Consider the following 24,523-nt stretch of genomic DNA (forward strand, 5'->3'; position numbering starts at 1 on the left):
GCCTACCCAATCCTGAAGGGAGAGTCTCAAGGCTCTGAAGGGGTACAGACCTCATGGAGGGGACATGGACCCCACTGAGCAGACAGAGATTTCATCAAGAAGACATTAACTGCACTGAAGGGACACACACTATACTGAAGGTACTCCATTAAGGGAATTCCATTAATGGAGCACAGATCTTGTTGAGGGATCTCAGATCTCAATGAAGGGCTGTGGACCCTGCTAATAGGGCATAAATGGCATTGATGGTCTCTGATTCTACTGAGGGGACATGGACTTCCTCCTGGGAGATACAGAAGATATAGACTTTGCTAAAGAGACATGGACCCCACTGAGGGGACTCAAACCCCACTAAGGGGCCCCTCACTACACTGAGGAAATGGGCACCACTGAAGGAGCACTGACCTCACTTAGTGGAGACAGGCCCTACGTGTGTGTGTGTGGGCGGGGGGGGGGGGGAGACTTCACTAAAGCATGACAAGCCCTACAGACTTCAATGAGGAGTTAGGAACCCCTCTGTAGGGAGGAAGGCACAGGCAATGGGTACGTAGTCCTAGTATAGACAGTCATTCTCCTTCCCTTCTCCCCTCCTCAGGCTCCAGCTCTGGGCAGCCTCTTCACCCTCTCTTCTCTCCCCAAGCCCTTAAGCTAAGTCCTAAAGCTGTTCTCAATACGCTGCTGCCTCCTGCAGTCTACAAGTGACACTGCAGCTGCTGGGCCCATAGATTTTCAAGCCCTCCTGGTTATTATTACCTCTGAGCCTGACTGGGTTTGGGGAAGGAGAGAATGTGTGCACAGGGGCTTGACCAGTCCCCTCCCTATGCCTGTGGACTGTTATAGAAATTTGGGCAAGAGTCATCACAAGAGAGGTAGCTTCCCCCCATCCTTAGAGATGGGGTAGTAATGCAAACTATAGTGTAGCTGGAATTCCTCAGGGTGGGAAGAGAATGGATTGGATTGGATGAGATGAGAACCCGAGATTAAGGAAATAATAATAACAATAATCATAATTATGACATTTATTAAGTAGGTGCCACGTCCTATACTAAGCACCTTTCAACATGTTACTTAATCTTTCCAACTATCTAAGACGAATACTATTATTTTCTCCATTTTACAGATGAGGAGACTGGTACTCAAGGAGATTAAATGTCTTGCCTAATATCGCAGTTTGTAAGTGGTAGCAGAGGGAATAGAACCCAAACACCTAGACTACAGAGACCCATTCCTCTCCCATTTATCACCCCCCACACACACACACACACTCCATCCCACTCCTGCCATACCACAACCACAGTTATTTCTCTCTCCAAGTGTCCTTTCTGGAACCAAATAAAAACCTCTTACAATGACGGTAAATATCCAGATTCCAGAGACCCCATCCCAGCCTATAAATCATGATCTCTAGAGTGGAATCTGGGGATCTGATTTTAGAGATCCTAATACAAACTCAACTTTGGACTCACTGTCCTATCCTGATAGGTCAGGGGTTCCAGAAGGGGTTGATTGAAAGAGGAATCTGAGAAGTGCTGGGGGTGGGGGGAGAGATCTGATGTCCTAGAGGAGAGACATCCGAGGAGGTGTTTTAAGTGAAGAAGCAATCTGGGGATGAAGCAGGGGTGGGACTGGAGGGGGTGTGTGTGTGAAGACGGGAGTCTCTTGAAAGAGAGGTCTGGGGTCGGAGGAGGAGTCTGAGATCAGAGAAGGATCTAGGAGTCCAGAGAGGGGTGTGGGGTCCGAAGCCAAGTTTGCGGTCCGAGTTTGGGATCAGACACAGGATCGGGGGTCGAGGCCACGTTTGCGGTCAGTGGACGGGTCTGTGGGCTGAAAAGAGGGTCTGGGGTCTGAGGAGGATTCTAGCTCAAACTGGAAGGAGGAAGGGGTTTGGCCCCTGGGTTGCATAAAGTGTCCCAAGCCACTAAGGTCGCGCTTGCGGCGCTCTTCTCCACCCCTTCCCCCAGCCTCCGCGCGCTCTCCAGGGCTCGCCCTCCAGGTTCTCGGTCCACAAGGCACACCGCCCACCTGCCGGTCCTCTGCGGGCTGACAGTGCTAGGGGGAGGGGTGTTCAGTCAGAGCTCGCCGCCCGCGGGGNCCCGCCCGCCGCACCACTTCCGGCAGGCGCTGCGTTGCTGGGGGGCGCGGGCGAGGATGGCGGCGGAGAACGAGGCCAGTCAGGAGAGCGCCCTAGGCGCCTACTCGCCGGTGGACTACATGAGCATCACCAGCTTCCCGAGGCTGCCGGAGGACGAGCCGGCGCCCGCGGCCCCTCTGAGGGGCCGTAAGGACGAGGACGCCTTCTTGGGAGACCCCGATACCGGTGAGGCCCGCTGGCCCCGTCCCTGCCCCCTGGGACGTCCCCGGTTCTCCTTCATCTGCGCGGAGCATCACCTCCAGCTTCCATCTTCCTAATTCATCCCTTTCCTCCTGGACCTCTCCCTTCTCTCTTGTCTCCGTTAGCTATCTAGTGGGGATGGAGATGCATTTCTGCCTTGGAGGCTTAGGATGCGACAAGGGAGAACGATGCCAGAACTGCAGTAGCAGCAGGGGTTGGGATTCCTCTTGGGAAGAACCAACTAATAAGGAAGGAATGTTGAAGGGGAGATCCTAAGGAACAGCCGAGATCACCCAGAAGAGGCTGTCCGTTAGTCACAAAGAATAGGATAGGAGAAACCAAGTCAGACTGCAGCAGGCTGGGTAGAGGCTAGGTCTTGAGAAGAACTTCCCCACAGCCAAGGATTGTGGGAAGGCGAGACCTTAGGGAGAAGCTGAGAATCTCTTCAGGTTCCGGGAGGGGTAAAGAGAATATGACTTACGTCTGTCTGTGAGCGGGGGATATTGGGAGACAGGGGGATGGACTGCATGACCTCTCAGAGTCCTTGGGGACCAGAGTGCCTTTGCTGCCCTGTGGATTACCTCACCCCTCCCGGAGCCATGGATCAGGCCAGGATGTTAGTAAGGTAGCCTGCCCCCTAGGAAGCAGGCTCCAGAATTTTACTGTGTTCTCAGCCTTTGAAGGGACTGCAAGGGGTGAGAATAGGGAGGGGGGAGACAGGGCTTGGGGGAGACCTGAGGGCCAAGAGCTCTCTGAGCATTTCTTCCCTAGGCTGGTTCTCCCTCCTATCCATGTGGCCCAGCTCTATCCTCCTCTCCATTCTTCATCCTCCATCCCCCATCCCTCTTTCGCTCAACGTCACTTCCTGGCATTAGAGCATCCTTCTGCTTCACTCTTCCTCCCAGTGCCCGCACTTGAGCCCTCTCCCTTACCAGTCTGGCAGATCCTGCTTCGCTGACACAGCCTCCTCTAGCCTGACCCTTCTGTAGCTATTCCCAGACTGGCAGCCCCAAACTCTTTCCCCCTCCACAATTTTCTGGTCATCTGGCCCTTACTAGCAGCCCCTGCCAACCTAACTGGGCTGTACCCTACCTGGAGGGAGTAGTAAGGAAGGGGGGGAAGCTTATAAGCATCAGATATCAAGCTGCAGATCAAAACTTTTTTTCCAGAGGGTGTGACCCTGGAATCAGGAGATAGCAGGGCAAGTAGTGGGAAGACGTGTCCTGGTGGATAACAGCCTGAAACCAGGTCCTTTATTCAGGGGTCAGGAATGCCACTTCTGGTTCCAGCGCTGCCTTGACTCACTGTATAACAGTGGGCACATCTACCCTGACCTGGGCCTCAGGTTACTCTTCCAGCTCAACTGGGAATGCCTGTCTCTCCTAATGTAGAGATTGGAAGCCCCTGACATGTTTTCTCCTGGCTCCCTGTAAATGTCTTAGCATTTATCAAGTCTGTGATTATTTGAGCAATCATGTGGTTACTCCATGTCTGTAAGCCCTATGAGAAGACAAGATTGTGACTGTTTTGTTCACCGTCCTTTCTCCACTGTCCGGCACAGTGCTAAGCGCTCAATAAAAATTGTTGGATAAATAAATGAATGAGAGAGATCTCAGGATGAAAGAATAGCAGGGGAGGGAGTTCTCAAGCCTCAGGGAGTACCTTAGGGAGTTAAGGCAGGTTCTGCTCTCATCTGTACAAAAATCCAGCAGAGACCCTTGCCACCCGAGTTTCTGGGAATCTGCACCTTATGCCATGGTTGTGCATTAATATTCCAAGGACCCTTACCATCATACCTATGTAGTCATTTCAATGCTATGTCTCAGAGCACTACTTCTAAGCGCCAAGGCTCCTTTAGCCAGCTGGACTAGCCTGTTGGCTAACATGATCTCCTATGTTCTCAACCTGGAGGTGCCACTTACTAGCACTGCCTCATCCTCTTAACCAGGACCTTGGTTGTGCCCAGCTAGTCTCTAGCCTGTCACTCCCCAGAACCAGGTGCCAAGTACCCCATAGAAGACCCTATGTAAAATGGTGACCACTCCAAGGTTGGGGAGATTCTTGATTTTCTTCTGAGCTCCAGGCCCATGATTTCCTCTCTGTCACAGGCATCGGCCTCTAGATGTCCTGCAAGTGACTCACCTTCATGATGTTCTATGCTGAAGTCATCATCTCATCCCCATACCTGCCCTTCCCCCAATGTCATTCTCAGCTAATGACACTGCCATTCATCCAGTCTCCAAGGTAGAAGCCCAGGAGCTACCCACAACTTCCTTCCTCTTACTTCCAAAGGTGATCAGATGCTCTCTGTCCTCCTAAGTATCTTGCAATCCATCTCATCATCCCTGCTATCACCACTGGAAACTGAGCCCCCATCCTCTTTACCTGTATTACCCATAGGTTCTAGCTACTCTCTGCCCCCTCCCTGTCCCCTGCCCCACCAACCCCAATCCATCCACCACCCTGAACTTCTGATCATGTTGTTCCCTAGTTCAAAAATCTTTAATGATTATGCCCTTAAAGAAATAAGCAAGCCAGGGATCAGTTTCCAGCCAAGATCTCTCTCCTGATCTCTAGACTTGCCAAGTCAACTCTGTTCAGGATTCTTTTGTCATAAACTCAGTTAAAACTGAGCTAATTGTAAAAGAGAATTTTATTGGGTAGCATAACTGAAAAATTCAGGGATGTGGGGCCTCAGGCATAGCTAGATCAAGGTACCTAAAAAGGAATTGGCTTTTGTCTTTTGCTTTGCCTTCCTTTTTATGGTCTTCATCTTCAGACAGCCTCTCATTCTATGGGGGCAAGATGCCCCCAGTAGCAACAGGTTTATACCTTACCATTTTAGCAATCTAGACAGAAAGAAAGCCTTTCTCTTTCCCAATAGTTCCAGCTATAGAAATAAGTTTGAGTCTCATTGATCTGGTGCTGGTCGCATACCTGTGCTGAACCAGTCACTAGAGAGGTACCTGTTCTTAAGGGCTAGGCCTTAGGTCATATATTCACTCTGGTCAGGAATGAGAGAATGAGAAATGAGAGAGAGGAGCTGGTGTTTTGAAATGCAAAATTGATTGGAAATGGCATCTAAGCAGATAAAAATCAGATGTGTACTAGGCCAGTTGCTTCCAGACAACTCCTGTTGGTGTCCCACAAATTTAGAATTACCAAAAATAAACTCATCCTCTTTCTCCCAAAAGACTTGTTTCTTCTGATTCCAAACTAACCTTTTCCCAGTGTCCTGCTGTTGCTCTTACATATCAGTAAAATCAATGGTATTATTGCCCTAGTGCTTACACAGTAGGGTACTCAGTAAATATTTTTGTTGAATAAATGAATAACTTAATGATTGACTGATGGAATAAAAAGTCTTGAATAGGTCCAACTCTGATGGAGCCATATCACTTCCTCTTCTGGTCCCTCGTAGCTGATTGGAGAAAGCAGATTTAAGGACAAGTACCTGGAAGTATCAACTAGAGTTAGCTTGTAAAGTTGGTTTTTGAGCATGGAAATGGCTCCTAATGCCATGTGGAGCAATGGAAAAGAGGTTTTGAGTTACTTTTGCTTCTGCCATTTATTCATCTTATGATGTTAAGTGGGCAATATCACCTTTTCCAGCCTCAAGTTTCCTCATCTGTAAAATGGAGAGAATAGGCTTATCACATAAAGTTATGGGAGTGCTTCAATGAGGGAATGTATGTAAGGTACTTGGAATACAGTCAGCATTGATAAATGTAAGTTCAAAACCATTTTCTGCATTTCTTTTGAAACCTCTAGGGACCAAGGAGAGTTCTGTGCCCACAGTAGGTATTTAACATCTGTTTGTTGGATGCATTCCAGTTTCTTTTACAGACTTGCGCTGGTGCTGAGGAGTAGAGGCAAGCATTATCAGCTGAGGAAGGCTTCCAGAAGACAAGTTTCTTTTCTTTTTTTAAATAAAAATTTTAAATAAATTACATGTTTATGGCCAAAAAAAAAAAAAAAGGAAAGAAAACAGTGAGGAAAAGTGAAAGTTCTCTTCTCCATTCCTATCTGTGCACCATTTTTCCTCTTTATTTAAAAAGATATGTGTTAATTTAGGGGCACCTGGCTGGCTCAGTTGGTGGAGAGTGCTACTCTTGATCTCAGGGCTGGGTGTAGAGATTACTTAAAAAAATAAAATCTTATATATGTATTGGTTTTGAAAAGAAAAGAAATATATATAGTAAAATTTCAAAAAATCCATCTCATTCCCACCTTCAATATCTTTCCCCGAAAGTAACCACCATAAATATTTTCTAAAAATTATCTGTATATGTTTGTGGCTTCTTATTTACACAAAAGAGGGGAGTGTGGATTATAGAGGGCCTTGGATGCCAGGTCAAGGAGCTTGGATTTTTATCATGTTGGTATTAATGAACCATGATAGTGTTTCAAACAGGAAAATTTAACAGTCAATTTTCAGCGTTAACCCACAGACTTTTTAAAGGGGTTATACTCCTAGTGCATAGTAGCAAGTACTCAAAAAATAGTTATTGAATGAATGAACTTTTTAAAACACATTGTACATACAGCAACGGTATTAAGGTCAAGGTCCCAGGCCATTTCTTTATTGTTCACAAATACCCAGGACCCTTAAGCCATTTAGAGAACTGGTTTCAAGGCTAATATGACCCAGAGGAGGGAAACTATGGGACAGAAGAGGGTCTCAGCCCCGGCCAAGGGGGAAAAGGAATGGAAATAACTAAAGGGTGCCTGGTAGACATCGTTTCATGGAATCCTTATACCCATTTGGCAAGTTAGGGATTAGCTCCAGTATTAGGATGAGGAAAGTGAGGCTCATGACTTGAAGTGACTCATTCATAGTGACCTAACAAGTCAGTGGCTTTGAGGTCTCCCCTGTCTCCACTCTTCCTGTCCTTAGATTCATTCTTTAGATAGCAGCCAGAGGGATCTTTTTAAAATACAAAACAGATGGCTTCCAGTTCTTGCTTAAAACTCTGAAGTGGCCTCCCATGGTTCCTAGGATTAAATCCAGGCTTCTCACTAGGCCCACAAGGCCCAGTGCACCTGGCCTAGCCTCCACCACACTACTCTTTCCCCTTGCTCACTACACCACAGCCACCCAGGCCTTGGTTTGTTGTTGTTGTTGTTGTTGTTGTTGTTGTTTTCCTAATGCACCAAGCTTATTTCTACCTCAGGGCCCATTGCACCTGCTGCTCCTTCTTTCTGGAACACTCTACACACTCACCCCTGTTCTACATATGGCTAGCTCCTTTTCATCCCTTACTTCTCAGCTTAAAAGTCACCTCCACTGAGAAGCCTTGCCAAATCCCAGCTAAGCAGCCCCGACACACATCATTATTCTCTATCATTTCATCCTTCTTTTTCTTCATAGAACTTGCTGCAAGTTGTAATGATATACTCCTTTGTTTACATGTTTATTTTCTTTTCTTCCACTGGTCTGTGAACCTCATGAGGGCAGAAACGGTCTATTCCTTTCCCCTAGCATCTAGCATAGGGCCAGACCCATAGCAGGCCCTCCGTATTTGTTCAGTGAGTGAATGAACAAGCCAAGCAAGGTTGGAAGCCAGGGTCTGTCCATTCAGTTTATGTAGCTACTTCCTTGCAGAGAAGGCTGGGTCCCAGCTGAGGCAGGATCTGGTTTCTAGGGAGGGCCCAAACCCCCTCCACTCCAGGAAGTGTTTGCCCTGGGTCCTAGGTCCTGAGTGGGTCTCAGGTCTCAGGAAGTTTGGCATAAGGACCAGGCATCCAGCCCCCTGCTGCCCACCTGAGGGTCCCTGTCTCTACCCAGCCAGGACTGCTGCCATCCTGTTCTGGGGTGCGTTGGGGAGACACCAAAGGGCGGGCAGTACTGTCTAGTGGGGTTTGCTTAACAGGGGCGGGGAGAGGAGGAAGCCCAACAGTCCCGCCTGGAGGGCGGGCAGGGCGGGGTAAGGTGCCCAGACCCACCTGGCTGCTGCCTGCAGACCCGGACTCCTTCCTGAAGTCAGCGAGGCTGCAGCGGCTGCCGTCCACGTCGTCGGAGATGGGCAGCCAGGATGGGTCGCCGCTGCGGGAGACGCGTAAGGACCCGTTCTCCGCGGCAGCGGCTGAGTGCTCCTGCCGCCAGGACGGACTCACAGTCATTGTCACAGCGTGCCTCACTTTTGCCACGGGTGTCACTGTGGCGCTCGTCATGCAGATTTACTTCGGAGACCCTCAGGTGAGCCAGTTGGGGGGGGGGCAGAAGGAGGAAGCTGGAGAAGAGGGAGTCGGGAAGCGCTTGAGGAGAACAGACCCTGGGAAGGGAATTGCGACTGGCTGAGTCGGGGAGGGGGCCAGCAAATGGAAAGGGTAGAGGACAGTGGGACAGGGCAGGAAGGGAGGGAGGGGCTCAGGATATGAATGGGACAGAGCAAAGAAGGGACCTGATCAGGTAAGAGGTGCTGAAGGCAATAAAGGAAGAGTCACAGGGTAGAAGCAGGCGGGCTCCCATCCCCAGAACCTGTGGAGGTGCCTTAAGGAGGCAGGGTCTCCTACTACCCCCACCTAGTCCGCTTTCCCTTCCCAGATCTTTCACCAGGGTGCCGTGGTGACTGATGCTGCCCATTGCACATCGCTGGGCATCGAGGTGCTCAGTAAACAGGGATCTTCTGTGGATGCCGCTGTGGCAGCAGCCCTGTGTTTGGGGATCGTGGCTCCACACAGTTCTGGCCTGGGCGGGTAAGGAGCTCCCAGCTGCAGAGGTTGGGGTCCCCCAGGCCTACTTCTGTGTCCTGTAGGCCTCATGTGGGGGTCTTCGAGTTTGACCAGAGGGGAGGCTGGGTCCTAACTCCTTGCATTTTGTCTTTCTACACCCAATTTTACCCCCTTCTCCTTATATGGAGTTAGAGGAGGTGTTTTCACAAGCTTTTTTTTTTTTTTTTTTAACTGGGCAAAGGCTTTTATAAAATATAAAGTAAGGTGCACAGGTGGGGGCATACTGTCACTAAGTAGGGCAGGAACACTTTAACTTTTAGGGTTTACAAATCCTTAAAACAAATCCTGTGAGCATGGTGAAAGCTATGGACCCTCTAGCCTCCAAAAATACACCACAGGCTGAGAACTCTTAAAACAGAGACTATAAACTGGCCACCCATAGGCCATACCCAGCACACAGATTAGTTTGGTTTCCACACTTAAATTTTTTAAAAATGTGTTTGCTATTGTTAAAAAGTTGAAATTTTTCATAAAAATCCAGATTTTCAATTTCTCTCAAACAACCATGAGACCTAGTAACACTGGGCCCATGTTCCCACATGGCTGCAGTAGCATTATCTGGAGCTGAATAGCATGACGGGACTTGCTGTCCACTTGGCCATAGTTCCTACCACTATAGTTTATCTGTCCTGCTTTCCTTATTATGTTACTTGGCTGCAGGCCAACCATCTCAGATGCAACTTGCATCTTAGATGGAAACAAGCCACAGAAAAGGGACAAGCTGACAAAGCCCGTATCTTGGCTCCTGCAAGACCAGCCCTGCAGGCCCTACCAAAGAAATTCCCCTTTTGGGTGTATGTAGTCCATCCTTACATAATTCAGTCCTGAGAGAGGAGGCCGGGGCATACCATGGAGGCAGGTGCAGGAAGCTGGCAGGGGTCCAGTTGTGGTCTAGGGAGGGGGCAGGAGGTAGAACATCTTGCTCTTCCAGTCTCTGGGTTTTCCCTAATCAGGGATTAAAGTCTCCAGTAACAGGCTAGAAGAGGTCCATGGTCTCTGGGTCCCCAACCCCCTAGATTTCATTCCCCACCCTCATACAGTGGCCGAGTCTCTGAATCCCTGCTAGCGGGGGCTCAGACATCCGACTCCTGTGACAAACTTAGCCTATGGCCATTACCATTGGGAATAAAAGAGTGGCAGGTTAATTGTTTAGGGGCGTAGTATCTTATCAACCTCCCCTTCTGTGTCTCTCCCAGTGGGGGCGTGATGCTGGTACATGACATCCGAAGAAATGAGAGCCACCTAATTGATTTCCGGGAGTCTGCACCAGGGGCCCTCAGGGAAGAGGCCCTGCAGAGATCCTGGGAAACCAAGGTGGGGACCCTGGTGAGAAGAGAGAGTGCAGGGGTGGTCTCCCTTTGCTGCCCTTCTGCTAACCCAAACATTACGTTGCTGAGTAATTACTATGGAAGTGAGGAAAAGAGTGAAGCGGGTTGCTCTTAAAGCTATGAAGGAGATAGGCAGCTCCCAAATAAAATAACGAACCAAAAGATCCGTAGGGTTGATAATAGGCAATACAGCAACACCTTACTTCTCTGGCAACCTTGCCTATCTGGAAGCCTGAGCAGCCTGAGAGGTTGCAAAGTTCCTGCACTGTAACTCACACATCTCATTCGAAGCCTGTTGACTATAACTTTCCCAGCATGCAATATATTGAAGATTAAAGAGGAACTGCAAAAGGAAACCCACTATCCACTGAGAGTAAGGGAGGAAATAGAATAACTTGGAAAAATAGATATTTGGTGAGGTGGCAAAAGCCAAACACATGCGTAGGTTATCACAACTGAGTAATGGTGGTGTGACCATGGAAAGGTTAGATGAAACTCCCTTGTCCATTATTTTAAAAGGTGGGAATAGATATAATCCAATGTGGACAGATTTCCATCTAAATTGATTATATCTTGGCTCTTAAAAGGGTTTGTTTAATTTATAAATCCTTCAACTGTGATAAATAAAGGAAGCCTTTCTGCATTTGCTGATAGTAAGTCAGGGAAATGGGAGGGACGCCTGCTTGGGGAGAGCTTGTCCCTCCTCTGGGATACTTGGCCTGTGTCTTTCCCCTGTGCCAGCCCCCATCCCTGGCTTGGGGCTCTGCGGAGTTCAGCCCAGCCCCCCCCTTCCAGTGACCTGGTCTCCTCTCTCCCTCGCCTGCCCGCCTCGCCCAGCCTGGGCTCTTGGTGGGGGTCCCCGGAATGGTGAAGGGGCTACATGAAGCTCACCAGCTCTATGGCAGGTAAAGACCCTCCCCCTGGGGACCAGGGGTCCCTGCCTGGATTCCTCCTCGGGTGGCCTTCTCCTACCTTCCTGGATTCTTTCCTTCCCAACTCCCCCTCCTAATATCCCCTTCCCTTGCCAGGACTCTCCTTCCCGGGAACCCCCTTTCCCCCAGGACCCCTCCTCCTCCCCCCAGGATCTCCTCCACCCCCTGCTTCTCCGCCCCCNCCGCCCCCCCCCAGGCTGCCATGGTCCCAAGTCCTGGCCTTCGCAGCAGCTGTGGCCCAAGATGGCTTCAACGTGACCCATGATCTAGGTCAGTGGGGCCTGGGGGTGGGAGGAAAGACATGAGGTTGATGGGAAGAGGAGAGAGAACCTCTGAGATTTGGGGTCCAAGCCAGAAAGCACCTCTCTTCCACTCTTTCGTTTAGCTTCCTCCCCACCCATCCTACCCTCATGGGGATGCAGCCTCAAATGAGAGGCTCTGGGAAGGGCCCATATACACCACTTACCTCCCCCATAACAGCCTCCTGGGGGGGGCAGAGCTCTTAGGGCCAGCCACTCAGCCACCTCACCTATGGTGCATCTCAGCCCCCTGCCCAGCCTCCTGTCCCTACTTGCAGCCCGTGCCCTGGCCGAACAGCCTCCGCCCAATGCGTCTGAGCGTTTCCGTGAGACATTCCTGCCATTGGGCCACCCGCCACTACCTGGCTCACTGCTGCGCAGGCCTGACCTGGCCGCAGTGCTGGATGTGCTGGGCACCTCCGGCCCCGCCGCCTTCTATGCAGGAGGCAATCTCACACTGGAGATGGTAACCGAGGTGAGTACTTGGGGAGCCCCCCTGTCCTGAAGGACCCTACTGCAGGGACATCATCTTCCCTTTGCTTCCCTCTCTGTCTTTCTACATAAACTTACTGATGATTCCATTTACTTAAGATTCTCTAATAGACAAAACTAACTTGTGGTGGTAGGGATCAGATCAGTGGTTGTTTGGGGTGGGAACACAAAGTTTACGGGATGTAGCACAAAGAACCCCCTGGGATGATGGAACTGTTCTGTCTTGACTGAGAGAGGTGCCCTTGGGCCCCTCCAGGGCTGGTGCCAACCTGTGCAGAGTCTTGACCTGTCCCTCCCAGGCCTGGTGGAGACCCAGGATCAGCCTCAGCTTTCCTGAGCCCACAATCCCACACTACTCTTGGGTTTTTTAGGGACTAAGGGAAACCTCTTCCCTGGGGATATTGACACAAGGGCTTACCAACCAACCCAAAAGACTCTTAGTCTGAGGTAGTAATGGGTTCTGAGAACTGTTGTCAGTAATTCAAAACTCCTAATGGAAAATTATGTTCAAGGTAAGGATACACAGACCAACTCTGTGATTCTCTCATCTGTACCATTGGAGTAATTATCTGTGTCTCTGCCATGCGGTTGTGGGAATTGAATTGGTCCATTGTTGTTCTACATTTACAGAGTGGCTGTTCTGTGTCAGACCCTGTGCTGGGCACTGGAGGTATGGCTATGTGATAGATGCCCATCTCAAATGGACTTAACTGGGGAGTCCAGCAGAGTACTGGCTGTAGGTCTGCTGGGTCCAGAGCTCCATCCACATTGCCAGGCTGTGTTCTGTCTCTCTTTCTGCCATGACTCTACTTTCTTCTGTTTGAATTCACTCTCTGTCAGATCCTTTCCACACCTGGTCCCCACCAGCCATCCTTCCAGCAAACCATCCCAGAGAAAGAACGCTTCTCATTCCAATAGTTACAGCAAAAGCCTCCAGGTTATGTCTCATCAGCCTGTCATAGGTCTCATGACTATTCTCAAACCAATCACTGGCATGGAAAAGGAATGTTCTGATTAGCCACACCTGGATCTTCTGGAGAAGGGGATGAAGGAGACTCTTAACAAAGACTGTCTGAGCTTTAAAAGAAAACAACAACAACCAAAAAAACAAAGTTGAATTTATAAACTTGACCAACAAAGGAACACACACGAGCCAAGAAATTCAGTGTGTAGTTCACTGAGTGTGGATTAGAAGTCGGGGTTTCAAGTACTAAAAAGTAAAAAAAAAAAAAAAAATGGAGGGGGAGAGAGAGAGAGAAGATTCCTAGTGGGTATGCTAATTTAGGAAAGAAAATTACCATGCTGGAAAGGATGAACGCATGGGTTTGTACAAAATTGGTTCATTGGTCAATAGAGTGCTTGGATACATTCGATGAGGGTCATTCCTACCAGGACCATCCAGAGTTCATGGTTTGGGAGTGGCTTTAGTTAATTGTAGTGAAATGAAGAATCCAGTTTTGATATCTTATAGGCAAATTCTGCTGTACGTAGAAAATGTTCCTTTTTTTTTTTTTTAAATAATCTCTACACCCAATGTGGGGCTCGAACTCAGGACCCCAAGATCAAGGGTTGCATGCTCTACCAACTGAGCCAGCCACATGTCCCAGAAAATATTCCTTTTACATAGGCAGAGAAGGTAATATGTTCAAGGCCATGGATGAGTTCAGAAACTGTAGGTCACTCCAGGTGGCTGTATGGAGCTCACTGGGGAATAACAGGACATGAGGTGGGAGAGGTGGGCAGGGGCCAGATCACAAAGGGCCTTGGATGCCAATCTAATGGGGTCATTCAAAGAATGTCTGATCCATAGCAGGTCCTCAGTACTAATGCTTTTTCCCCTTCCTTTTTCCTGGGGTACCCAGGGCTAACAGGGTCTCTAAAGGCCATGATGGAAATTGCAGAAGGCACAAAAGTAATAAACATCAAGTCTGTCTTTGATTCAAACATATACCATAGGCCAAGCCCAAATGTGGTGTGTGTCTCACAGCTGCGGGGTGGGGTCCTTCTCTCCCCTGCAGGCCCAGCACGCAGGGGGTGTCATAACTGAGGAGGACTTCAGCAACTACAGTGCCCTCGTGGAGAATCCTGTGTGTGGCATGTACAGAGGTGACCTCTCTCCCAGCTCTCAGGGTCCCTGCTCAGGAGAAGCCTCCCAGTCCATGGCCACCTCCTTTTGGCCTAGAGACTCCTCCCCATTTTTCAGGAGAGAAACTGAGGCAGTGAGCTGCCTGGGCAGCCAACTGTTGAAGCAAGCCAGAGCCAGCCTACCTTCTGAAGTAGTTGCGGGGTCAGTTACCCCAAGTATTTAGGATATGAGGAGGGAGGTCTGGTCAAAGGCTCAGGCCTGGAAGTTTTCTTGATTTGGGCTCTACGTTATCTCAGCCCCACTCTTACTGCCCTGTACTTCCTAAGAAGAATTCATAAGACCAGAGTCCATCTAGCTTCATATTGAACAAACTTTTCAAGACAATTGTAGACCTGTCCCCTCAAAAGGACAGGTATCAAAAGGAAACTGAGGCCCAGGAATGGAATGGAACTTAACCTACCAACCTCAAACCAGCAAGGAGCCCAGAAAGCTAAGCTTATGACATAGGTGAAGTCCATGTTTGCTGAACCCAAAGTGGTGGGTTCCTGGGTCCCTCAGAAGGTTCTCAGGTTCTCAGGTTCTCTTCTCTCTAGGAGGTATGGATCATCTCAAGCCCCAGAACAGGTCACCTCTGAGTTCAGGTTTCCAGGCCTCAACCTCTATCCTGATTCTTTTACCAGAGGTGATGGTATATGGAGCAGAGGAAGAGGGTAGCTTTGGAGCCAGGAAGACTTGGGTTTGAGTTCCAGCTGTCCCATTCACCTTGAACAAGTCACTTCCCACTCTGAGCCATGGTTCCCTCCTGAAAATGGAGACAATAGTAGTGCCTATCTCTCAGGCCCCCATGAAGATTTGAGGAGATGATGTTGGAAGCTGCCCTGATCAGAGTGGACACTGAATGCTTATTTGATTTTACATTTCTCTTCCCCAGCCTGGGTTCTCTAGGCAATGCCAGTACCTTGAGTGCTCTGGGTTCCCCTTGTCTCCTGTAAACTTGGACTAGCTGCATCTCTGTGCCTCAGTTTCTTCACCTGTAAAATGAGGATGATAACATTACCCATTGTGAGGATTAAATGAGTTAATCAGTTAATATTAATGTTATGTGTCAGGTATTATCATTATTCCTTCAATGTCCAAACATCTAATAATAGGAGCCTCAAATAGGAAGAGGTGGTTGTTGCTCCCAGCAAGTTTCGGGGGTGGTGGGATCATCAGGGGCCCTGAATAGTATCCTGGCCTGTGGGAGGAGCTAAAAGAAGACACATGGTGGACCAGGAATCTGGACATCTGGACACCTGTCCCTGTTCTGCCTACAGTGTGACTTTGGGCAGACTACAGTCCTCTTGGACCTTAGTTTCCTTGTGCAGAAGAGGAAACTGAAGGCCAGTGTTCTGGGTTGGAGTCCTGGCCCTGCCCTTGACTTGCCATGTGAACTTGTGTGGGTCCCTTTGCCTCTCAATGCTTTGCCTGTCAAGGCAGGTTCCCTGTCTGATGAGAGGTCAGTGCAGTAGTCTCAGTCTATGTGACGGTGGGATGTGGAAATGCTTTGACCCCTCCCCTGCCATCCAGTCATTTCTTTTTTTTTTTTCCAGGCCACCTAGTTCTCAGTCCCCCACCCCCGCATACGGGTCCTGCCCTCATCAGTGCTCTCAACATCCTTGAAGGCTTCAATCTCACCACGCTGGTGTCCCGGGAACAGGCTCTTCACTGGGTGGCAGAGGCAAGGCCGACCCCTCCACCCTGCCCTGGGTCTTGGTACACTGGGAGTGGGGGGATGGGATACTGCCATGGGACAGGACTAACCTCCACGTTTTCTCACATGAGGATCATTAGCATGGGTGCTAAGAGGAGCCTGGCAGCCTCTTCCACACCCCTGTACATTTTCAGACCCTGAAGATCGCATTAGCCCTGGCCAGCAGACTGGGAGATCCTGTCTACGATTCTACCATCACTGAGAGCATGGATGACATGCTCAGGTGGGTCCCAGGGCAGGACCCTCAGGGTTGCAGAGGTGGTAGTGGGTGTGAGGAAAGGATCAGATGAAGAGCGGCTGGTAGAGCAATAAGACCTGGAGTCCGAAGTCAATTTCAGCTCAGCTCCAACTCAGTGTGACACTGGTTGCTTCTCCCAGCACCGACCTCAGTTTCCCCATTTGTACAATGAGTTAGTCTGCATTATTTGGCTCTCAAAACTTTCTTACCCTAGCAGGGCACATATCTGGACCCATCTGGGCCCCCTTTTTAGTGGAAAAAGAAAGCCTAAGAACAATGAAAAGTCTCCAAGCAAATACCTGAGGTGATGGGGATTTTGATAACGTCTCCACATTAGCAACATAACATTGTAGTGAGACTGTGGGTTCTAGTCAGACTGACTGAGTTCAAATCCCAGCTTCACCAGTCACTAACTGTGCAGCATTGGGCAAGTCACTTAAATTCTGTCTCAGTTTCTGCAAGGGGGTCTGACAATAATGGCGCCAACCTCATGAGGCTGAGGTAAGGACTAAATAAGATCATACATGCAAAGCACTTAGCACACTGTGTGGCACATACTAAATAATTCAGCAAAGAGTATTAGTAATTGGCAATAGGGGTGGGTAAGAATGGTTGCTAGTTAATTGCTACTCTGACTGACTGAAAGGCTAGCTAAGGGAAAAATCAGAAGCCAAAAATATAGTCAGCATAAGTTTGTAGTATTACTCAAACAATTCTATGAATTAAGTTGAAAACAATGAGACTGAAATGAATAGCTTATAATTAAACAGCAAAAAAAGCAACAATCAAAACAGTAAGCAGTTCAAGGCCACAATGATGAGGGCTAAAAACAGGGGCGCCTGGGTGGCACAGAGGTTAAGCGTCTGCCTTCGGCTCAGGGCGTGATCCCGGCGTTATGGGATCGAGCCCCACATCAGGCTCTTCTGCTATGAGCCTGCTTCTTCCTCTCCCACTCCCCCTGCTTGTGTTCCCTCTCTCGCTGGCTGTCTCTATCTCTGTCGAATAAATAAATTCTTAAAAAAAAAAAAAAAAAAAAAAACAAAGCCTCTGTCCCCCCACCCAATCCACTTGAAGCAAAGCCCTCTATATGTCTTCTGTGTGGCCTCCAGCCTTTATGGTTGAAAATGGAATGAAAGTCTTCAGTAATCCTTGGTAACTTGTCACTCTAATCAGCTAGAATCACAAAACTATCAGTCATTATGTAAGAAACCCTCAGCCAACCTTTAAAAAGTCTGGAGAATTACATGTTTTCAATTTAGCTCTAAAACACACACACACACACACACCCCTATATTAAATTCATCCAAGTAATTCTTCCAATAAATAGTTATTCAGGGCTTACTGTGTGCCAACTCTTGCTGTGTCTTGAAAAAAATTTTAATAGTAACTAACGATCCCTGTATAAAAAACGCTCCTCTGAATAAACTCTTCATAAAACTTCAGTTCGAAACCACAAATATTAGGTTAAATGAATTCTGTTTGTTCATTCAAAATAAATATTATCTGAACATCCACTATGCCTCAGGTGCTTTCAAAGAGATTAAGTGAGTAGATAAAGTCGAGTAACTAAAAGACTCTTGATTTAAGCACTAAGTAAAAGTTGACTCTAAGGGACTCTGGATAACACCTAAATGAACTCAGTCCAACAATGATTTCCTGGATATTTCCCATATGCTCAGAATGAGAGATTCTGCTCTCATAGACCTAACAGTCCAGTGGGGGAGGCAGATGTTAATCAAATAATTACACAAACAGGCATCACAGTGTGGTAGGTGGGTGTAATGAGAGCCTGCTGTGTATTGATCTCCTACCCCTTGTCTTTTCAGCAAGGTAGAAGCCGCCTACCTCCGGGGCCACATCAATGACTCCCAGGCGGCCCCTGCCCCACTCCTGCCCGTCTACGAGCTGGACGGGGCTCCCACGGCCGCTCAGGTGCTGATCATGGGCCCTGATGACTTCATTGTGGCCATGGTCAGGTATGCCAGCTCAGGTGCAGAACCTGGCACTGGGGATCATCTGGACCAGGAAGAGGTGGGAGCCAGATGGGAATGAGGGTGGCTTCAGGGCTCAACTGGCCCCAACCTCTACCCCCAGCTCCCTGAACCGGCCTTTTGGCAGTGGCCTCATCACTCCCTCGGGGATCCTGCTCAACAGCCAGATGCTAGACTTCTCCTGGCCCAACAGGACTGCTAACCACTCTGCGCCCAGCCTGGTAGGGCCTTGCTTCTCTCCTCCCCTGGGGACCTTGAGGCCAGGTAGAAGGTAACAGCAGTATGGCTGCCCCTCCCTCCCTCCTTCCTCTAGGAACTTCTAGTATAAAGAAAAGGAGCCTAAACAAGGTGTCGGCTTCACCCCGAGCCCAAGTCTGGGGCTTGGAGCCTGGTGAGCCTGAAGAAACCTCATCCCATTCCATCCCTGTCTCACTATGTGACTTGGGGAAAGGCTTGCCCCCTGTCTTGGCCTCAGTTCCTTCACCTGTACAATAAGGATATTAGCCCTCATTTGATGCTTTGGCACTTTTCTGCACAATGGTCTACGATTATGTGATGCTGAGCTGATGGGGCTCAGCCCTTTTGTTGGTGAAAGGAGGACAGAGATAGGATTTATGGTCTAGTTAGCACTCTTGCTGGTCAAAGGAGGACAGAGATAGGATTTATGGTCTAGTTAGACCACTCTGCATGCTGGGGCCCTGACAGGACAATGAGAGATAGATGACCAGGGTGGAGATTATCTTGTTCTTCCCTTTAGCCATCTGTCTTGGCTTGATCTCCTCCCCTCCCACCCGTGGTAGCCGCATAGCAACTCAGTGGGTCCACTATCCACCCTAGTTATCCAGGGACCCTGCCCATTTCATAAACAGCAAACTGTGGCCTGGGAAGGGACCATTCTCCCATGAAAACCTGCCCCACCTGTTATCCCCCTGTGGTCTTGGTCCTCTGAAAACAGGAGAATTCGGTGCAGCCAGGGAAGCGACCACTGTCTTTCCTGCTGCCCACTGTGGTCCGGCCAGCGGAGGGGCTCTGTGGGACCTACCTCGCCCTGGGGGCCAATGGAGCCGCCCGGGGCCTCAGCGGACTGACCCAGGTGAGGTTTCCTCCATGGTAGGCCCTTTGTGGCCAGCAGCCAAGCTGTGGCCTGAACTGTAGATGCCCTTGTGTCTCTGGCTTGTTCTCATCCCTAGCTCAACAAGCATAGGCCAAGGCTACTTTGTGACAGGCCCATCGTGGACACTGGGGACATAGGCTGTGCTGAGTTTCTTAGCCAAAATGGAGCCCTGAAGCCCCTTGTCTTCCAGGTTGGATGGACAGTCATGGGTCGGTGGAACTGAGAGGTGATATAGCACATAGGCTGCCTAGGTCTGTCAGCCTCAAGTCCCATGATGCCTCTACTCAGCATCTGAATAGATAAGCAGCCCTCTTTAGGGTCTGATTTCGAAAGGAAGTGCCTACTCTCCAAAATGTCTCACAATAGTTACACAAATGTTTTGAGCACCTGATATATGTGCCAGGCACTTACTTTGGCAGGTGGTGAGTTAAGTAGCCTGAGCTTTGGAACTGGATAGTCCTGGGCCCTAGCCCAAGTGCTGCCAATTTCCAATGGCGTGATGTTGGGGAATTCGCTTAACCTCTCTGAACCTCAGTCTCCTCATCTGTAACATGGAGACAGTAACAACAGCTAGCCTTTATGGAGTTCTACTAACAGCCAGGCATGGCGTTTCATGTTCTTGCTCTTTTAGCCTTCCCAACATTGGGAGGAATCCTTATTTCCATTTTGTATATGAGGAAACTAAAGCCCAAAGAGGCTAAGAAGTTAGGTCCAGTTGAGTAAGAACAGGCAGACAGTTTGTTTTGAGAGCCTTCCCACACTCCTAACCACTAAACTAAAAGTACCCACACTGTGCCCTAGACTACTCCAGCTATTAACACTGTCCTGGCCAGTGAGAAGGGAGGAGAGCCCCAGAGCCGGGTTATAGGAGACTGACTGCCAGTGGTACCTCTTCCTTGGCTCTGTCTAAGCTCTGGAGTGAATTACTTTCCACTTCTGGTCCTCAGTTTCCCCCTGTATGAAATGGGGACAGTCATTACAGGCCTGCCTGTTTTCTGAGGCTGTTCAGATAATACCCCTAGCGTAAGGGTTCCAAAGAATAAGAAGTCTGGCTGGAGGGTGAAACCTGGGGAGTCCTGAATCTCCATCTCTGGGGAAGCCCTGACTTCTACCCCTTGGCTGCCCACAGGTTTTACTGAATGTCCTGACCTTGAACCGGAACCTGAGTGACAGCCTGGCCCATGGCCGTCTGCATCCAGACCTGCAGTCCAACCTCCTGCAGGTGGACAGTGAGTGCAGAGCAGAGATTCCCCATGGGGCGGGCAAAAGGCCGGGTGGAGAAAGGGGCTCCTCCCAAGGGTATCCCTGCCTCGACCAGCACAACTCCTGCCAGTGAAAGTTTGGTTTCTTCCAACTAACTCCTTTGGAACAGTGAAAGATCTGGGCACTGGAACCAGTTCCATCATTTCCTGGTTGTATGGCCTTGGGAAATTCATGTCTCCACTCTGAGCCTCAGTTTTCTCATTTGTAAAATAAGACACAGTTGTTTAATTCTGCAAACCATTCATTCAGCAGTTTGTATTGAATACCTACTGTGTGCCAGGTGTCTTCGTAGGTGCTGGGGATATGGCATTTACAGGCAGACAGAAAAATAAATAAACAAAGAAACACAAGAAAGTGAAATAACTGCTCTGCAGGGTGACATAAAAGACTGACTCGATGACTAGGGAGGTCTTCCCTTTGGTGACATTTAAGCTGAGATCTGAAGAGTAAGAGGGAGCCTACCATGCAAAGAACCAGGGCCGGTTTTGTAGGTGAAGGGAACAGATGCAAAGAATTCAGGGCAGAAATGGGCTTGGCATGTTTTAGGAGTAGAAAGGAAACCAGGGTGAGTGAGAGTGAGATGAGGTCAGAGAGGCAGGCAGAGGCCAGGTCATGGACCTTGTAGGTTACAGTGAGAAAATGGACTTTCCTCTAAGAAGGACAGGTACTTAATTTTAGGCACAACTTAATTTTGTAAATGGGAAAGTATGTGCAGCTTTGAGGCATTTCTATTGCAAGAGACGATGTATTATGCAGGTCCAAGGGGTATAGAACATCGAATGAGACATGGTTCTTGCCTACTTGGTATTATCATCCGCATTTTACAGACAAAGAAACTGATGGCCACAGAGTTATAAATGAGTCAAAAATCAACCAGTAAGTGGCAGAATTGAGATTAGAACACATACCTAGCTGATACCAAAGACTCAATTCTTTATAGCATATCTCCTAGACCAAAGCACGTTAGAAGTCATAGACCTAAATCCTCAGCAGTCACACCCTGTAGTTTGGCTGGTAACACTCTGGATCCTGGATGATGGTAGTGAGGCTATCCCAACTAATAACTTCTGATCTGTACTGAATGTGAGACTCTGTGCTAGGCTACTTGGGTGGCGGTGGGGGGCGGTTGGATTTGGTTCATCCTAGCCCACCCTTGAGGAGCTCACGGTCTAAAACAGGAACATGAGGAGTAGAGGCTTAGCGAAGGGAAAGTTCATCCACTGAGGGCTATGGAGGAGGGTTTTGAAGTATGAGCAGGTGTTTGGCATGTCCAGAACCCAGAACATTCTGTACAAATGGGCAAAAGCCAGAAATAATGGCCCAGAAAGCAGCCAGGAGGCCTGCTGGACTAGAGACATTGTTTCCTAAACTTCAGAATTTATCCAGCACCTTCACGAATTTTGCCACATTTGCATACCATCTGAACCATTATTTACATATATGTCTCTATAAATGGACTTCCTTTTCGATGTAAGTGTATTTTAAAGGTAAATCCCATATCATAATCACAAATGGAAAAGTAGCATCATTTGCCACAAATAAAAGATAAATAGCTATTAAAAAGTCAACTGTTTGTAGGTTTTAGGTGGATATGGTTACTCCAGAAGGCTCTGGAGCCTGCTCTCTCCATTGAAGGAAGTTAGAAATGTTAGAGTCCAGACTAAAACTTAGTCCTTGCCATTATCCAAAGGATTGAAAATGAACCATAAAGGAAATACATTTCTGACTTGGTGATTCATTGCTACTCGGTGTTGTATCTTTACCTCAAGAACTACCCAAAATTATCCCATCTGCAGAAATAAAACCAGATCTTTACTGAGGAGCAGTAAGAGGTGAGGTTACGGGGCTTATCATGGAAGTTCATGGTAAGAAGTGTGGACTTTATCCACTTGACTGGAGGTGGGATAGACCTGAAATGTTTCATGTAAGGGAAATAGATTGACGTGGGGGGAGAATTTAAGTTGGGGAGACAGAGGCAACTAGGATAAAGGGCCAGGCAAGAAATGGCAAGGGCCTGAACTTATGTAAGAGGGTGGGGATTTCTTCATTCATCCACGTAAAGGCAGTGAGAATCAATGCTGAACAAGAGAACATCCTTGCCTTCAAAACACATATAATCTAATGCAGAGAGTCATAGTAAATAAATGAGTAAATAAACAGGTAGCAATAAGTACTTTGAAAGAAAATAAAGCAAGGTAAAGATGACAGGGCTGCCATTTTAGATAGCGGTCAGGGAAGTTCTCCTCAAAGATTGGAATGAAGTAAGGAAGCCGGTTTTGTGACTGTATAGGAGGAGAGCATTCCAGACAAATAGAACAGCAAGTGCAAAGCCCTGAGGCAGGAGCATGTTTGGTCTACCTGAGGGACAGCAAGGAGGTTAAAGCAGAGTTAAGGGAGAGAATGGAAGGAAGTGATGGAGGAGTTTAGGGAGGTAGTGAGGTCCCAGATGACGTTGTGCCTTAGAGGCCTTGGTAAGGACTTTGGATTTTCCTCTAAGAGTCATCAAAGCCATTGGAATGTTTTGAGAAGGGGAAGTGAGTGGTCTGACTAATGGCTTAAGAGGATCCCTTTGGGGGCGCCTGGGTGGCTCAGTGGTTAAGCCTCTGCCTTCGGCTCAGGGCGTGATCCTGGCATTCTGGGATCGAGCCCCACATCAGGCTCCTCCACTGGGAGCCTGCTTTTTCCTCTCCCACTCCCCCTGCTAGTGTTCCGTCTCTCGCTGGCTGTCTCTCTCTCTGTCAAATAAATAAATAAAATCTTAAAAAAAAAAAAAAAGACTTAAAAAAAAAAAAAGAGGATCCCTTTGGCTCTATGTGAATAGGCTGTAGGGAAGCAGGACTGGAACCAGAAAGACCAGTCAGTGGGCTATGCAGTAATGGCTGCATCATGGCTATCCTGGCAAGTAATGATGGCAGCCTGGCCTAGGCAGGTGGAGAAGGAGAGCCCGTGGCCCTTTTTTGCAGTATTAAGAATGAACATATCGATCACGTACTATATTCAAGGTTCTGACCACGTCTGTACTTTCTGTGTATTATCTTCTTTAATCCCTGCAACAACTTCATGTGGTAGGTTCTCATATAATCCTCATTTTATGCATGAGGAGGCTGAGGCTCAGAGAGGTAAAGCAGTTTGCCCAAGGTCATAGAGTGGGCATCCAGGACCAGGACTCAGGTCTGACCATGGGACTCCTGAGCCAGTGCTCTAAACACTCTGAATGTGTATATGTTGGGGGATGGTTTTCAGGTGAGTTCACAGAGGAAGAAATTGAGTTCCTGGAAGCCAGGGGTCACCATGTGGAGAAAGTAGATGTCTTATCCTGGGTCCATGGCAGCCGGAGAACCAACAACTTCATCATTGGTGTGAAGGACCCTCGGAGCCCAGATGCAGCAGGAGCCACCATCCTGTAGAGCAGTGGGGTGGGGCGGGGGTCTCTGTTCCCCCCCCTTTGCATGTTCCTAGAGTCCCTCCTTCTCCCAGGTTTGGTCTCAGGGGGACCCCTGGGATGCCCCAGATCATGGGCCAGAGGGGATGCTTAACAAACCCTATCCAAGAGTAACGGGAAAATTCTCTAACCAGAGGCCGGTGGTGGTGGTGGTGAGTGTCAGTGTCCACAACCAGGCAGGCAGGACCTTGAGGAGTCAGGCTATCTGTCTGTCTCCTTCCCCTCAGCCATGCTCGCCCCGAGCTTAGGGATGTGCTTGCAAACCCTTCTCAAGGGTCCTCACAACCCCAACATCTCCAGTCTGGCCCGACCTGGACCTTGTTTTCCAGCTCCCTTCTTCTGTCCCCACCCTCATTTCTTAAACGACTAGGATTTTTTTAATGGACCATTCTGGGAAGGGGATGCTCCTCTCTTTCTCCCACCAAATTGAGGTGGGGCCTTGCATCTGGGGGGCCCCAGGTTGTGGGTAGGGGTGGGGGTGGGGACGAGCTCAGGGGCTTCCATTTGCAAAGAGTAAT

General features: G+C 48.8%; 1 protein-coding gene across 2 annotated transcripts; it reads left to right on the top strand.

Moving 5' to 3' along the window:
- The first annotated feature begins 2,104 nt into the window (after positions 1-2,104).
- On the top strand, positions 2,105-24,523 carry GGT7 (gamma-glutamyltransferase 7). Of its 2 annotated transcripts, none has more exons than XM_011221244.3 (15): positions 2,105-2,317; positions 8,296-8,531; positions 8,880-9,031; positions 10,264-10,381; positions 11,233-11,300; positions 11,524-11,597; positions 11,905-12,101; positions 14,137-14,224; positions 15,797-15,924; positions 16,092-16,180; positions 18,022-18,171; positions 18,290-18,407; positions 19,142-19,279; positions 20,430-20,529; positions 23,807-24,523. In XM_011221244.3, the coding sequence occupies exons 1-15, from the start codon at positions 2,149-2,151 to the stop codon at positions 23,968-23,970; spliced, it is 1,989 nt and encodes a 662-aa protein (XP_011219546.2). In that variant the 5' UTR covers positions 2,105-2,148; the 3' UTR covers positions 23,971-24,523. The 2 variants fall into 2 exon arrangements, with proteins under 2 accessions (XP_011219546.2, XP_034496526.1); XM_034640635.1 differs by having other exon boundaries at positions 20,430-20,522; positions 23,807-23,869.

This window comes from Ailuropoda melanoleuca, chromosome 13 (assembly GCF_002007445.2).
Source record: "Ailuropoda melanoleuca isolate Jingjing chromosome 13, ASM200744v2, whole genome shotgun sequence".
NCBI classification, from domain to species: Eukaryota; Metazoa; Chordata; class Mammalia; order Carnivora; family Ursidae; genus Ailuropoda; species Ailuropoda melanoleuca.

Excerpts from the sequence above, each read along its gene's own strand:
- GGT7 (XM_011221244.3), top strand. The coding sequence starts at position 2,149 with ATGGCGGCGGAGAACGAGGCCAGTCAGGAGAGCGCCCTAGGCGCCTAC. Across the intron at positions 2,318-8,295 it reads CTTGGGAGACCCCGATACCG|ACCCGGACTCCTTCCTGAAG; the intron begins GTGAGGCCCGCT and ends TGCTGCCTGCAG. Across the intron at positions 12,102-14,136 it reads CACTGGAGATGGTAACCGAG|GCCCAGCACGCAGGGGGTGT; the intron begins GTGAGTACTTGG and ends TCTCCCCTGCAG.